The sequence below is a fragment of the Oryctolagus cuniculus genome, chromosome 19, assembly GCF_964237555.1.
Source record: "Oryctolagus cuniculus chromosome 19, mOryCun1.1, whole genome shotgun sequence".
NCBI lineage: Eukaryota > Metazoa > Chordata > Mammalia > Lagomorpha > Leporidae > Oryctolagus > Oryctolagus cuniculus.
In genome coordinates this window covers 43,420,858-43,436,517 of record NC_091450.1, presented here as the reverse complement: position 1 = coordinate 43,436,517, position 15,660 = coordinate 43,420,858, and the positions used below count along the sequence as shown (strand labels likewise).

The 15,660-nt window shown below is 60.9% G+C and overlaps 1 protein-coding gene and 2 long non-coding RNA genes across 3 annotated transcripts; 2 read left to right on the top strand and 1 right to left on the bottom strand.

Moving 5' to 3' along the window:
• Positions 1–9,034: 9,034 nt before the first annotated feature.
• LOC127488487 (uncharacterized) lies at positions 9,035–9,764 on the bottom strand. The gene is made up of 2 exons (XR_011384565.1): positions 9,655–9,764; positions 9,035–9,294 (listed from the first exon to the last, which is right to left on the bottom strand). It is a non-coding gene; the product is annotated as an uncharacterized lncRNA (long non-coding RNA).
• LOC138847001 (uncharacterized) lies at positions 9,043–10,192 on the top strand. Its single transcript, XR_011384566.1, has 2 exons — positions 9,043–9,126; positions 9,678–10,192. It is a non-coding gene; the product is annotated as an uncharacterized lncRNA (long non-coding RNA).
• A 2,666-nt stretch (positions 10,193–12,858) lies between these two features.
• On the top strand, positions 12,859–15,649 carry FIS1 (fission, mitochondrial 1). Its single transcript, XM_051837986.2, has 5 exons — positions 12,859–13,042; positions 13,894–14,026; positions 14,900–14,976; positions 15,154–15,259; positions 15,345–15,649. Exons 1-5 carry the CDS (start codon positions 12,998–13,000, stop codon positions 15,440–15,442), a joined length of 459 nt encoding a protein of 152 aa, XP_051693946.1. The 5' UTR covers positions 12,859–12,997; the 3' UTR covers positions 15,443–15,649.
• Positions 15,650–15,660: the final 11 nt, after the last annotated feature.

The window sequence follows — 15,660 nt, the reverse complement described above, 5'->3', positions numbered from 1 at the left end:
CCAACACGTAGATCTTCACACCACTCTGTGCTGAACCCTCAGACACGACAGAAAATGTGGAGGCCAGGACCCAGGCTAAGGAGCGAATGCCCCCTGCCCCCATCAGGGCAGTGCCTGGAAGATGGGCGGACTGGCAGTGACCACCGTGTTCAGGCGTCCACTCTTCCCGTACAGTTGAGCCTTCGCGGTGGGGCCGAGGGGAGGGAGAAATCTTAGCCACTCCCAAGAAGGGCCTGGTGGCTGCCATGAGGCATCGCAAGGCGGCTGAGAATGGCACCATCAGTTGCCCGGGTGGCGAGCGCCCCACAGATAAGCGAAGCGCTCCAGGGCTCACAGCCGCCACGCTAACACACGCTATCTGACTTCCCCCCTCAACAAACCAGAAGACGTGCAACCGTACATGAGGCGTGGGTAAGTCAAGACATGAGCTAACAGCAAGGAATGCAGTGTGGACCCTGTGGCCCGTGGGCTGAGCCGCCGCCTGAGTCTCCTGCACCCCGAATCGGACTGCCTGGCTTCAGTCCCAGCTACTCCACTCTGGGTCAGGTGGCTCAGTGGCTGAGCACCTGCCACCCACGGGGGACACCCAGGTGGAGTCCCACATCCCTGTCAAGCCCCAGCTCCGGCACCTGAGCCCAGTCCCACATCCTGTGTCAAGTCCCAGCCCCAGCATCTGAGCCAGCTTCCTGCTAAGGCAGTCCTGCGAGGCCACAGTGGTGGTTCCAAGAATTGAGTTCCTGCCACCCATGTGAGACACCTGGCATCAGCCCAGGGCAAACCCAGGCAGTGCTCAGGGAGCGACCTAGCAGATAAGAGCTCAGTCGCTCGCTCTGAGCGCGCGCGCGCGCGCGCGTGTGTGTGTGTGTGTGTGTGTGTGTCTGGTTTCTTTGCCTCAAATACCTTTTAAGGTCAGAGTGAACTGAACGAAAATTAAAATACAGAGGCTGGCGCTGTGGCGTAGCAGGTAAAGCCTCCGCCTTCAATGCCGGCATCCCATATGGGCGCCGGTTCAAGTCCCGGCTGCTCCACTTCCGATCCAGCTCTCTGCTGTGCCCTGGGAAAGCAGTAGAAGATGGCCCAAGTTCTTGGGCCCCTGCACCCGCGTGGGAGACCTGGAAGAAGCTCCTGGCTCCTGGCTTTGGATCAGCCCAGCTCCAGCTGTTGTGGCCATCTGGAGAGTGAACCAGCAGATGGAAGACCTTTCTCTCTGTCTCTACCTCTCCCTGTAACTCTGCCTCTCAAATAAATAAATCTTTAAAAACATTAAAATACAGCATGTCAAAATTGAAAGGACAATAAGGGGACACTACAGGCCAACTCTACCCATAGAATTGAAACCACTGGGACGAAATGGACCCTGAGAACCACGGAACTAACCCGAACTCCCTGAGCGTGGAACAGACAATTTGAAAAGTGACAGTTTTAAAAATGGAATCCATAGTTCTTTTTTTTTTTTTTTAATTAGGCTTCCGTCTCCTTGACCCCACACAGCGAGTGTGCGGGCTGACTCAAAGGACCCGCAGGACCCCACAGAAAGGAGTATTCTAGGTGGGGATTTCTTAGAGCAAGGCACACACAATGGCAGCGCGGCAGGAGGCAGCTATAGATAGGCCGGGGCTGGAGGGGCGCGCGTGCCCTTTCTTGTCCTCTCCGCGGGGGAGGTGGCCGCGGCTTTTCTAGGAGCGCAGCAGGGACCTGGTGATGTCCTTGTGGTAGGGGCCGTTGTCACCCTGGCACTGTGGACGCATCTGAGGCCTCTCAAACTGGAGCCTTGGTCCAAGTCCTGGTGGATTTGCTTCTGATCCAGCTTCCTGCTTGCTAATCCACCTGCCGGTGCCCGAGCCCCTGCTACCCATGTGGGGAGACCGGGATGGAGCCGCTGGCTCCTCGCCATTGCAGCCATTTGGCGAGTAAACCGTGGGTGGAAGGTATTTTCTCTCATTTGGGGAGTGAACTAGCAGATGGAAGATTGTTCTCATTCTCTCTCACTCTCTCTCTCTCTCTCTCTCTCTCTCTCTTTCTCTCTTTCTCTCTTTCTCTCTTTCTCTCTTTCTCTCTCTCTCTCTCTCTTTCAGACCTGGAGCCAAAATTCTCAATGGGAGCTGGTCACTGCCATGTGACCAAACACAGCCCCAAACCTGGCACAGGGTTCACGTCGGGAATCTTTAGGTTTACGATAAACATGCTGACCACCGGTGCGTCTTGAGCCCACTGTTTGGGGAACAGAGGTTAACATCTTACCCAGTAGCTGTGTGAATGTTCCAGAAGCTTAGTTCTCCGAGTCAGGACAAGGGTCACCACCATGACTTCAGAGGTAAGCGACAGGAGTGAAACCTCTTATCTCACACTCTCAAACAAGCAATCTCTGCACTGTGGCGTGGCAGGTTAATCTTCCGCCTGCAGTGCTGGCATCCCATATGGGCACTGGTTCGAGTCCCAGCTGCTCCACTAACAATCCAGCTCTCTGCTATGGCCTGGGAAAGCAATAGAGGATGGCCCAAGTCCTTGGGCCCCTGCACCCACATGGGAGACCTGGGAGAAGCTCCTGGCTCCTGGTTCAGCCCCGGCTGTTGTGGCCATTTGGGGAGTGAACCAGCAGATGGAAGATCTCTCTCTCTTTCTCTCTCTCCTCTGTCTAACTCTACCTCTCAAGCCAGATTGTTCCCCTGGAGAATTTGAATCGTGTTTAGCTGATTTCACAGAGCACTTCCCAACTTGTGAGGCCCTGTTCCCATGACAGTGAAACCAGCCGGAGAGCAGAGACCAATATCGCTCATCATCACAGATAAAAAATTCCTCAAGGAAATATTACCAAGGGGGGGGGGATGCAGTGTTCTATAAAAATACTTCCATACCATACCGAGGTAGAGTTAACGCCAAAAACACACGGCTGGCTCAGGATTCAAAAAGCCAGGACGATGTGGTAGAGGCAGATGGACAGACGCGTGATAGAGAGAGTGGAATGGAGCAAGGAACCCCGAAATACACACCCCGCAGGTGCACCCGGCTGCTATCTAGCAGAGTGCAAAGCCGATTCCATTAAGGGAAGATCGTCTTCAGCTAACAGTACTGGAGCAGTTGGGTAGATGCAGGCAAAAAGGACCTTGACCTTGACCTCATACCTTATTCAAAATTCAAAGCGAGGAGCAGCTAAGATACCACTTGGGATGCCCACAGCCCACGTCACGTTGCCCTGTTTGAGTCCGGGATCCTCCACTGCCCATCCAGCTCCCTGCTAAAGGCAGCCTGGAAGGCAGCAGGCGATAGTCAATACCTGGGCCCCTGCCATCCATGTGGAAGACTCAGATTGGATTCTGGGATCCTGGCTTCAGCCTGGCCCAGCCCTGGCTGTTGTGGCCATTTGGGGAGTGAACTAGCAGATGGAAGATTGTTCTCTCTCTCACTCGCTCACTCGCTCACACTCACTCTCCCTCTCCCTGTGTCTGTGGCCACAATGGTTAAGTCTGTACCGAGCCAAAGCCAGGAGCCTGAGCTCCATCCAGGTCTTCCAAGTGAGTGGCAGGAGACCAAGCACTTGGACCGTCTTCTGCTTCTTTCCCAGGTGCATTAGCAGGGAGCTGGATCAGAAGTGGAGCAGCCGGGACTCGAACTGGCACTCAGACGGGATGCTGGTGTCACAGGTGGCAGCTTAACCTGGTGCACCACAATGCTGGCCCCCAATACCCCCCCTTTTTATTTTTTTTTATTTTTTTGCACCCCCCTTTTTATTTTAAAGACTGTAATTATTTTTTTTTTTGACAGGTAGAGTGGACAGTGAGAGAGAGAGAGACAGAAAGGTCTTCCTTTGCCGTTGGTTCACCCTCCAATGGCCGCCGCGGCCGGCGCGCTGCGGCCGGCGCACCGCGCTGATCCGATGGCAGGAGCCAGGAGCCAGGTGCTTCTCCTGGTCTCCCATGGGGTGCAGGGCCCAAGCACCTGGGCCATCCTCTACTGCACTCCCTGGCCACAGCAGAGGGCTGGCCTGGAAGAAGGGCAACTGGGACAGAATCCGGCGCCCCGACCGGGACTAGAACCCGGTGTGCCGGCGCCGCTAGGTGGAGGATTAGCCTAGTGAGCCGCGGCGCCGGCCTAAAGACTGTAATTATATAAAGTCCTGCACTAGATGCGTCTGTGTGTTGTCTTAGCGTGCCGAGGCCCACAGCCCAGGCAACGTAACCAGCAGAAGTGCATTCCCTCGGGGTTCTAGGACTGCAGGTCCAAGGTGCTCGGGCCAGGAGGTGAGTTCCTTCCGCAGCTGCCTGCCCCGGTGTGGGGACGCCGCCCTCCCCGTGTGTGTCTGCGTCCCAGCCCCCCTCTCCTAAGGCCTCCCGTCTTGAAAGGTGGCCCCGATGACTTCGTTTTAACCTAATTCCTCTTTAGAGACCCCCACCTCCAACAACGGTCGCGCTGGGAGGTGCTGGGGGTTAAGGCTCCAAGCTAAGAATTTTGGGGTGGGGGGGGTGACCCAGTTCAGCCTGTAACACCCAGAAAGTTCAGGCTTTTGTGTAGGACAAAAACCTTCCAGATATATAAAACCTTCCCCGGGCTACAGATTTCTTCACCCGTCCCCACGGCTTTCATCCTCTCTCGGCTCCTCAGTCAATAGAAGCCTCGGTGTTTTAAAAATACCTTCGCCATTGTGTTCAAGGCCGTGCTGGCGCTCACGCACGTGCCTGGCTTGACACAATCTTATTTCTCCGAGAAAGCAGCCGCTGCTCAGCCCCGGGCCACAGGAAGGCCTCTGAGCAGTGGTGGGGGTGTCTTTTGTGGGGGGAGGTTTTGGGTACTGCGGCCAACACAAGGCAGCTCCTCCCCATCCAGGACACACCCACCCGGCTTCTTCCCCAGACTTGGATACAACTTTGCACCAGAGTTACTTTTACAAAGTAACTTTCTGAGCCTGCACAGAAAGTCAGCTGACGGCTGGGGAGGGGGCAGCCGGTTTAGCCACTTTTTACCGTAGCCCGCCCCATCCCACATTAGAGTGCCTGGGATGGAGTCCCACCTCTGCTTCCAATCCAGCTTCCAGCCAATGCACCCGGGAGGTGGTGGGTGATGGCCCAGGGGCTTGGGAGACCCGGATGGAATTCCTGGTTCCTGACTATGGTCTGGTCCAATCTCGGCTGTTGCGGGCATTTGGGGAGTGAACCAGCGGATGAAAGATATTCTTGCTCTCTCTCGCTCTCTCTCTGTCACTCTGCTTTTCAAATTTTTTAAAAATACGGAGACCTAGGTAGGCGTCCATTAGCAGTTAGTAAACTATGAGAGTTACCGACCACGTTAACACTTTGAAAGCTGAACTAAAGCCCGTCAATCCCTTCGTACCATAAAGCCCCAAGATTTTAATATAAAACAGGCAGCTTTTATCACCTTGGCATCCTCCTAACTGATCCTCCCAAAAAATGAAGATCATTCCACGGGGCTCTGAACTTGAGGCGTAAATGCCCAACTGTTACCCATCTGGAAGTCATCCTTAACCCCGTGGGAGTGGGCAGATCCACAGGACACAGCCCCGAGCCCCCCGGGGCTGGGAGCTTCGTAAAGAGACTCAAGGAGTGCCCATTTTGGAGGCTGGACATCCACCATCACGCAGCCCTCTCTGGCTGCCGTCTGGTGACAGGGGCCACAGGGTGAGCAAGGAAGCTACCAGGCTCACCCCCTTACAACAAAGGGCTCTCTCAGGAACGAATCCATTCCTGCAAGATCTGACCCACCCTGTGCCACCAGCAATGATCACCCAGACACCTGCGACTCGGCCCTCCCTCTTCTGTTCTGTTTTTTAATATTTTATTTATTTATTTGAGAGGTAGTTACAGACAGAGAAAGAGAGACGGAGAGAAAGGTCTTCCATCCCCTGGTTCACTCCCCAGGTGGCCACAATGGCCAGAGCTGCGCTGATCTGAAACCAGGAGCCAGGAGCTTCTTCTGGGTCTCCCATGCGGTGCAGGGGCCCAAGCACTTGGGTCATCTCCTACTGCTTTCCCAGGCCACAGCAGAGAGCTGGATCGGAAGTGGAGCAGCTGGGACTGGAACTGGCGCGCATATGGGATGCCAGTACCGCAGGTGGAGGATTAACTTTCTGCACCACAGTGTTGGCCCCTCCAGTCTCCCTCTTAAAGGGCCCTCCCCATCTTTCAGTGGTGTTTGGTTAAGGGGGGAGCTTCCGGGAGGAAGGCTGACCAAGCGGAAACACTGCGAGAAACAGGGGGCTCAGGGAAAAGCGCAGGTCACACAGAAGGATGTCTCAGGGAGATGCTGGTGTCACCAGTGCCCTAGCCCCTGGCCAGGAACCAGGCAACAGTGTGTTTGTACCCAGGATTTGTATACTGAAAACTAAAGGAAAGGGCTGGCGCTGTGACCTAGCGGGCTAAACTGCCACCTGCAGCGCCAGCATCCCGTCTGGGCACCGGTTCCAGTCCCGGCTGCTCCACTTCTGATCCAGCTCTCTGCTGTGCCCTGGGAAAGCAGTGGAGGATGGCCCAAGTGCTTGGGCCCCTGCACCTGCATGGGAGACCCAGAGGAAGCTCCTGACACCTGGCTTCGGATCGGTGCAGCTCCAGCTGTTGCAGCCACCTGGGGATTGAACCAGTGGTTGGAAGACCTCTCTCTCTCTCTGCCTCTCTTCTCTCTCTCTCTCTCTGCCTCTCTGTATTAACTCTTTCAAATAAATAAATAAATCTTTAAAAAAAAAACTAAAGGAAAAAGAAAAGCTGGTTCAACTGAAAGGAAATAAACGCGTGTGAGCGACAGTGCTGGAGAGCCGAGCTGCTGAGCCCTGCACAGGCGGAAGGCGCAGGCGAGGTCAGCCCCACCCCCACAGCTCGCCGTGCCGTGCTCCTGAGACTCCTCCTGCACAGCACGTTATGCTTCCCCCACAGATAAACTCATTCTAGGCCAGAGACGACGCAAAACTAAGTCGTGGCTCCAGGCAGCAGCACAGCAGGAAAGCAAAGACCTAGGTATTGTAGAAGTGGGGCCGGCGCCGCAGCTCACTAGGCTAATCCTCTGCCTTGCGGCGCCGGCACAGCAGGTTCTGGTCCCGGTCGGGGCGCCGGATTCTGTCCCGGTTGCCCCTCTTCCAGGCCAGCTCTCTGCTGTGGCCAGGGAGTGCAGTGGAGGATGGCCCAAGTGCTTGGGCCCTGCACCCCATGGGAGACCAGGAGAAGCACCTGGCTCCTGCCATTGGATCAGCGCGGTGCGCCGGCCGTGGCGTCCATTGGAGGGTGAACCAACGGCAAAAGGAAGACCTTTCTCTCTGTCTCTCACTGTCCACTCTGTCAAAAAAAAAAAAAAAAGTGGACACCAGGGTCTACCGACTTATCATAACCTCCCCCCCCCCCCGCCCCGGCTGTTACCCGGATGGGTCTCTGCAGTACTTTCCCCATGCGAAAAGCACTTATTGTGACAGTCGGAAATTTGCGGAAAATTGCGTTGTGGCAATGCCGGCATCCTGTGCTGGTTGGTGTCCCGGCTGCTCCACTTCTGGATTCAGCTCCCTGCTAATGGCCAGGGGAAAACAGCAGAAGACGGCAGAAGCATCTGGGCCCCTGCACCCACGTGGGCCACCTGGATGAAGCTCCTGGCTCCTGGCTTCCGGCTGTCCCAGTGTAGCCATCTGGGGAATGGACCAGCGGATGAGAGCCTCTCTGTCTCTCTCTGTAACTCTTTCAAATAAATAATCTTTTTTAAAAAATAGAAATGTACACTCTTCCGTGCCTGCTCCTGATTTTTTAAAAAAATATTTATTTGGCTGGCGCCTCGGCTCACTAGGCTAATCCTCCGCCTTGCAGCACTGGCACACCGGGTTCTAGTCCCGGTCGGGGCGCCGGATTCTGTCCCGGTTGCCCCTCTTCCAGGCCAGCTCTCTGCTGTGGCCCGGGAGTGCAGTGGAGGATGGCCCAGGTGCTTGGGCCCTGCACCCCATGGGAGACCAGGAAAATCATCTGGCTCCTGCTTTCGGATCAGCGCAGTGCGCCAGCCGTGGCGGCCATTGGAGGGTGAACCAACGGCAAAGGAAGACCTTTCTCTCTGTCTCTCTCTCTCACTGTCCACTCTGCCTGTCAAAAAAAAATTTTTTTAATTTATTTTATTTGAAAAATCAGAGTTACAGAGAGAGAGGAGAGGCAGAGAGAGAGAGAGAGAGAGAGAGAGAGAGAGAGGTCTTCCATCCGCAGGTTCACTCCCCAGATGGCTGCAGTGGCCGGAGCTGTGCCAATCTGAAGCCAGGAGCCAGGAGCTTCTTCCAGGTCTCCCATGCAAGTGCAGGGGCCCAAGGACTTGGGCCATCCTCCACTGCTTTCCCAGGCCACAGCAGAGAGCTGGATCAGAAGTGGAGCAGCCGGGTCTCGAACCGGCGCCCATATTCGATGCTGGCACTGCAGGCGGCGGCTTTACCCGCTACGCCACAGCACCGGCCCCAGTGCTTTGATTTTTATCATAGACAAGTCGATGCAGAGGGTCTTGGAAGCCGGGAGTGAGTGTGCTGGCCACGCGCATCTTCGGCACTGCCTCTTCCCGGAACCGCTTGACGGCGCCCGGGGCGGGTGCAGAAGCGGGGCTGCCCTCTGAGGAGCGGGAAGCAAGGCGCTCGGGGGCCGTTTGACCTCCCCGACGGGCGGCCCCGGTGCCCGGCTCACGCGTGGGAACTGGAGGCCCTCGGGGTGACCAGCTGCAGCGGAGACCCAGGGTGAGGCGGCGGCGGCCGGAGAGGCATGCTCGCGCAGGGTCTTTGTCTCGGGCAACAAGCCTGTGAACAAACCGATCGCTACGCACTGGGGGTGGGGGTCCCCGTTTCTCGGAGTCAGGAAATCCAACGAAGCCGTCGCACGCTTCGGCTCGCTGCAGACAGCGCAGAAGCCACGCCCCAAGTCGGGGGCGGGGCCCGAGTCCCGTCCCGCCCCGCCCCGCCCCGCCCCGCCCCGCCCGCTGAGGGCGGTTACTGCGCAGACGCGGGCTCCTCGCGGCGCTCCGGGTCCTCCAGACCACCGAGCCCTCCTGCTAGAGCAGCCCCCGGGAGGCCGCCGCCATCTTCCCCGCCTCCGTGCCGGAAGTGCGGGCGTCCGGGCTGTGGTTACTCCGGCGTTCACCTGTCGGACGCCTCCGGGGCACCTGCCGTCTGGCGGGAAGGTGAGCGAGGCACGGGGAGGAGCGTGGGACTGGGGGGCCGCTGCGGTACTCCGGCCCGGGAGCAGGCGTGAGCGGCGGTGGCGTGCCGGGCGGCAGCGGCGGGCCCACCCAGGCAGGTGGCCGTCGCAGGGACGTGTGCGTGCGGTGTCCGCTGGGTGGGCCGGAGAGCTGCGCGGGGAGAGAGGCACGTGCTGAGCCGCGCGCTCGTGCTGGGACGCGGGGGGCGGGGGCGTGGCGTCAGGCAGGTCCTCGGTAGGTGCTGGGTGGGTGGGCGCGCCTGGACGGACAGCGGCCGAGTGGACACACAGGTTACTGAAAACCGGAATCCCGGTCCGCAGGTGCGTGGCGGGGTCCCTTCTCCTGGGCTGACCCCCGGCCCAAGGCTGCAGGGCACGAGTGCGGGGAGCAGGGGTGGGGGCCCGGGGGCTGGTCCACCTGCTGGCGTTCTCGGGGGGAGGGGACCGGACTCCTGCGGCAGATGCCGGCGCGGGCCCGTGGTGCCCACGCAGGACAGGATCTGAGCGATACCTGGTCTTCTGTGGTTCTGAGAGTTACCCGGAGTCCGTGTGCCTGCGACCTCACAGCTGCGCGTCATCACTTAATAAAACCACGCCGTGGCGTTTGAGTCGTGCGTTCACCTGCACAGGAAACCAGGAACGAGTGTGTCGCTGTCTCCCTCTTCTTTCTCCCCCTTCCGTCGTCGTTTCGGAGGCGAGGACTTGCCCACACAATATTGCATGGTTGCTGTGTGTTGCCTCCTTGCCACAGTGACACCAGCAGTGCGTGTACACAGTTGCAAATCCAGTGTCCGCTGGCGCTAAGCACGAGCCGGCCACTGGGGGGCGTCCGAGGCACCAAAGGGATGCGGGCCCTGCCCTCCTGTGGCTTCCAGTCCAGGGCTGGGAGCCCTGTGGAATTCGCCGCAGGACCACGTCAACCTAGTAAACTCCCCTAAGACCCACGGGGTCTTCAGACCTCATGGAAAATGAGTGTCACCAAACAAAACTGCATGGGTTTGGGTTTCAAAAATTTTTTTTGCATTAAAATAAACTTTTTACTTTTTAAAGATTTTATTTATTTATTTGAAAGAGAGAGAGGTCGTCCATCCGTTGGTTCACTCCCCACATGGCTGCAACAGCCGGAGCTGTGCCAGTCTGAAGCCAGGAGCCAGGAGCTTCCTCCTGGTCTCCCATGCGGGTGCAGGGGCCCAAGCATCTGGGCCATCCTCCACTGCACTCCCAGGCACCTTGGCAGGGAGCTGGAAGTTGAACTGTGCTCATAAGGATGCTGGTGTCACAGGCGAGGTTTAGCCCAGCTACGCCACAGCACCGGCCTCAGTGTTGTACTTTTGGAAAAGGGGTTCCTGGGTAAAGCAGCCGCCTGCAACACCAGCACTGGTTTGTGTCTGGCTGCCCTGGCTCCCTGCTGGTGGCCTGGGAAAAGCAGTGGAGGATAGCCCAGTACCCAGATGAGGCTCCTGGTTCCTGGCTTCAACCCAGCCCAGCCCTGGCTGTCTGCGGTGAATCGGCAGGTGGGAGATCTCTCCACAGCCCTGACTTTCAGACAACTAAACCAGTGCCTGTTTGGGTTTTTTTTGTTTTTGTTTTTGACAGGCAGAGTGGACAGTGAGAGAGAGAGACAGAGAGAAAGGTCTTCCTTTTGCCGTTGGTTCACCCTCCGATGGCCGCCGCGGCCGGCGCACTGCGGCCGGCGCCCCGCGCTGATCCGAAGCCAGGAGCCAGGTGCTTCTCCTGGTCTCCCATGGGGTGCCGGGCCCAAGCACTTGGGCCATCCTCCACTGCCCTCCCGGGCCACAGCAGAGAGCTGGCCTGGAAGAGGGGCAACCGGGACAGAATCCAGCGCTCTGACTGGGACTAGAACCCGGTGTGCCGGCGCTGCAAGGCGGAGGATTAGCCTAGTGAGCCGCGGCGCCGGCCTGTTTGGGTTTTTAGTTAACTTGAATTGTCCCTAGGCCACCTGCTGCTGAAGGAAGGTAAGATGGATTTCGCTGGGACCTAATGGGTCGGACTTTCCTCCTGGTCCTCCACGGGTCGTGGCCCGGCTGCCCCTCTCTAGGAGGCGGCCGAGGCCGGTGGGGGGCGGCACTTGGGCGTGAAGGCCTGCCCCTGCGAGGTGGGCCGGGCTGCTCAGCCTGGTCCAGCCTCTGTCTTTTCTCATGGGGCAGAGGGAGCTAAGGATAGCAGCTTCCCAGGTGAGGGTTTTGGCCACATGTTTGTGGAACAAGAGCGGAATGGCGGGTGGAGGGGGGGGTTCTTGCCACACCCAAGCCAGAGAACGGGGTGCTGAGCTGGTCAGGAGTGCCCAGCAGGCCTTCCCGGGGGAGCCTTGGGGCTGAGGGCTGGGGCTGAGGTCTCGGCTCTCGCACCCCCAGCCCCGCTGCCAGTCCGTGCCTGGGCCACAGTAGCAGCCTTTTGCTGGCGCCCAGCTTTCGTGCTGCCCCCGTGGTCTTCTCTCCAAAAGCGGCCAGTGCGATCCTTTTACAAGGAATCGCTGCTCTCCCATCGCACAGAAAGTCAGATCCAGCCCTGGCTAGCCTGGGAGGCCCTGCGCGATCGGCCCGCGGCCATCCTGCCGCCTCGCTCTCCGTCACTCAGGCTGAGCCCCGCGTCCGCCTGGTGCCCCCTCCTCGAGGCTCCTGCACGTGCTGGCGCCCCTGGCCTGCATGGCTCGTTGCCGCAGGGTCAGAACTGGGCCCCGGCGTCACCCCAACGACAGCCCCGTCCCGTCTGATTTCCCCACATGCACAACACGGCTGACGCCAGGGGTGTGGGTCACGGCCACACCACGCGGTTCTCTGCCGACACCAAGGGCAGCTCCGACCCTGTCCGTTGGAGTTGGCATCGGCTCCCACCACGGACAGCGCTGGGCCTGCAAGCCTGCCCCCAGCCCGCGTGCCTGTCCCGGGGCCCAGTATGTGCCCCCTGTATGCTGACTGCCGGGCTGTCAGTCGGGGGCTGCCACGACCCCAGTCTCAGGTCAAACAGACCCCATCCTGAAGCCATCCCTGCCCACCGGGGTTCCCTTGGAGGGAGCTCTGTGCGCAGGGCCCAGCCGCTACGTCTGAACGGCACGCATTTCTCTCCCTGAGTTTCACGGTTCCCTACTGAACTATCAAGGCCAAACAGGGAGGGGTGACTCACAAGACCGTTAGAGCTACAGAGCAGCGGGCTTGCAGACCGGAAGGGCGTCCCCCTGGTATCAGCTGCATCTGCCTGATGCCGTGCGTGTGCACAAATATTTACCTTGCTGGGCGCTGGGCGCTGGGCGCTGGACGAACGAGGCAGCGTCCGCCCTCCTGGAACTTCCACTCCAGCGCGCACGGGAGCTCAGCCTCCCACGGCCCCAGGTGGCCACTCGGGGACGCCCAGGAAACGGTTGGTCCAAGTACCACTTGGAAGTCGCACCCTCTTGCCGGGAAGGAGGCCCCCCGCTAACAGCGTCCCTCGGGGGCACAGCTCACAGGTGCAGCTGTCCGGCCCTGGGACCCTGGTCCTGGCTGCGGCTGTGGCAGGCAGGGAAGCCACGCAGCCTCGGCCGTCCCTGGTGGCCGACAGACCCCTGCCTGGTCTCCCACCCTTCCCTTTCTAGTTTTGGCCCGGGGGCGACGTCCGCGGGAGAGGGCACAGGCGAAAGCCCGGCCCGGGCTCTGCGGGGTGCGGGGTGCGGGGTGCGGGGTCCGCGCGAGCGCCCCCTTCCGGCAGGCTGCCTGGCGAAGGAGGGGCGGGGCGTCGCGGGTCCGGCCCGGGGGCCGCATCCGCCGAGCGCCGGAAGTGCTGCTCCGCCCCTGCCGCTGGGCCATGGAGACTGTAGCACAGTAGAGTCCACTGTGAGGAGAGCGGGGGCGGCGGCCATGGAGGCCGTGCTGAACGAGCTGGTGTCTGTGGAGGATCTGAAGGTGAGGCCTGGCCCCGAGGGAGGGCGCGGGGCGAGTCGGGGACGGGTCCTGAGGAGAGTCGTGTAGGGGCCAAACCCTCCTCCCAGCTTCAACTTTGCTAGGGGAAGCCGAACTACAGCTCCCGGCAGGCCTTGCGCCGTCCGGCTCCTACCTCAAGGGAGCTCTTTGCCGCAGAGGCTAGTGGGAATTGTAGTCTCTTCGGCCACCACACCTCCGAACGAAGACTTGGCGTCTAACCCCAAAAAGGCTGTCAGGTGCGGGTTGCCGCGTAATTTGGGAGGTCAGGGCGTCCCGTCGGTTGTGGGGGAGCACGGCGACAGCCATAGCGCGTCACACGTCACTGGGTCCAGCACGATGCGCTGCACGCCAGGCCTTGGCCTTTGTGGCCCCGGAAGTTAGACGAGATAAGGTGCAGAGCCGGCAGGGCGGAGCAGGCGGGCCAGCCGCCGACGCCGAAGACGCGGGGGCTGCTGACGGCTTGTTTACTGCACTGCCGCCGCGGTCAGCTGCTCCGGGAGCGGTGCCTGGAGCCGCCGGCAGGTGGCATCTCCGCTTGGCGCCGCAGGGGGGTGTGAGCCCCGGGGTGGGTCCGAGAGCTCGCCTGCATCCCGGGTCCGAGAGGCCGGGCGGAGGAGCCCCGGGGTGGGTCCGGGGAGCTCGCCTGCATCCCGGGTCCGAGAGGCCGGGTAGGGGCGAGGGGGGCGCCGGGCGTGCCGGGTACCAAGGCCCGAGGGCGGCGGGGAGGGGTGGAGGCCTAGAGAAGCAGAGCCGGGGATGGGACCTCAGCTCCGGATGCGACGTGACTGACACTCCTCACCTCCCCAATGGTCCCCTCGCGTGTCCCGTGGCAGAAATTTGAGAAGAAGTTTCAGTCCGAGAAGGCGGCAGGCTCGGTGTCCAAGAGCACACAGTTTGAGTACGCGTGGTGCCTGGTGCGGAGCAAGTACAACGATGACATCCGCAAAGGCATCACCCTGCTGGAGGGTGAGCGCGCCCCGCCCCCGCCCCCGCCGTCACTGGCCCTGGGGTCCCTCCGCGTGGACCCAGCAGTGCCCGGGGCGCTGCGGTTATGCTTGCGCAGGCCTACTGAGCGTGTAGACCCCCCCCGTGGCACGGCTCCCTACACGTGGCTGTGGCCTGTCTACACAGCGGGGGGACTCCGAGCGCGGGGCCGTGCGTGTTGGTTACACGCGAGAATCTAAGGGGCCTGAGCATCCACAGAGACTGGTGTCCGTGAGGGTCCTGGAGTGTGCCTCCCCCCACCAGGGCGCGTGCTCGGGCCAGGTCCTCTCCCGCATCACCGCTGCGCCCCAGCTGGTGCCCAGGCCCCTCTCCGAGCTGCTTCCTCAGCCCCCTGCCCCTTGGTGTAGGTGGGCCCGCGGCAGAGGCCGCAGAGCTGGGCGGCCCGTCGCCCCGCGCCCCCTTTCTCTGGGTCCCTGACCGTGTACGAGGCAGCGGTGGGCGTCCTGGCCAAGGCTGCCGGTGCCCCTCGCCAAGCGCCCCTCTTGGTGCGGACGCTTCTTCTCCTGCACGGGGTTAGCCTCAGCGGGGCGCAGCCCTAGAACTGGCTGAGGGCACAGTGCAGACCCAGGACACCTGCTGAGCAACCAACCTAGCGCAACCCCCACCCCCACCCCGCCCCGGAAGTAGTGAGTTTGGAGCAGGTGTTCTGAATGGGGGGGGAACAGCGTGTTTTGCAACAGCGATGGGGCCATAACCGTTTGGCCCCTCCCGTGTCCTGTCGGGTCACGTGCATTGACACGGGGCGGCTGTCGCGGGCTCCCGCTGTGGCTGCGGCGGGGGCGGGGGCGGGGGCCGGGGCCAGCCCAGAGCAGCAGCGCCCCCTCCCCTCCGCAGAGCTGCTGCTCAAAGGCACCCAGGACGAGCAGCGGGACTACGTGTTCTACCTGGCGGTGGGCAACTACCGGCTCAAGGTAGGCGGGGCGGGGTTACGCGGGGTCAGGCCTGGGCGGCCTGGTTATCTCCGCTTATCGCCCCCAGCAGGCGAGGCTGTTTGTGGACTCTAGTCCGCCGGCTGCGGCTGCGGGTGGGGCCGCAGGGGGAGGGCGCGGGGCTGAGGCGGGCACGCCCCCCGACCTTCCCGCGTGCAGGAGTACGACAGGGCCCTGAAGTACGTGCGGGGGCTGCTGCACACGGAGCCCCAGAACAACCAGGCCAAGGAGCTGGAGCGGCTCATCGACAAGGCCATGAAGAAAGGTGAAAGCCGGCTCGCCCGCCCGTGCCCGCTCCCGGCGAGGGGGGCGGCGGGCGGAGGCCCTGACGGCGCCCTTTCCTCCCCCAGACGGCCTGGTGGGCATGGCCATCGTCGGAGGAATGGCCTTGGGCGTGGCGGGGCTGGCCGGACTCATCGGACTGGCTGTGTCCAAGTCCAAATCCTGACCGAGACTGCACTGCCCGCTCTGCCCAGGCGTCCCGGAGCCGCGAGGACCCGCAGAGAGGGCCCTAGCCCCGCCGTCCCCTGCCTCTTCTCCCCCACACCTGTCACTCCTCCCCATGGCCTTCACCCTCCGCTGCCCGGGGACCTGTCCTTAGCCCCAGATCTTGTGCTCTGGGACGAGTGTGAATAAAATTGGGCCGCGGCCGGGAGCCTTCGTGTC

Coding starts and splice junctions, on each gene's coding strand:
- FIS1 (XM_051837986.2), top strand. CDS start 12,998: ATGGAGGCCGTGCTGAACGAGCTGGTGTCTGTGGAGGATCTGAAG. Junction 13,043..13,893: donor TGTCTGTGGAGGATCTGAAG/GTGAGGCCTGGC, acceptor GTCCCGTGGCAG/AAATTTGAGAAGAAGTTTCA. Junction 14,977..15,153: donor TGGGCAACTACCGGCTCAAG/GTAGGCGGGGCG, acceptor TCCCGCGTGCAG/GAGTACGACAGGGCCCTGAA.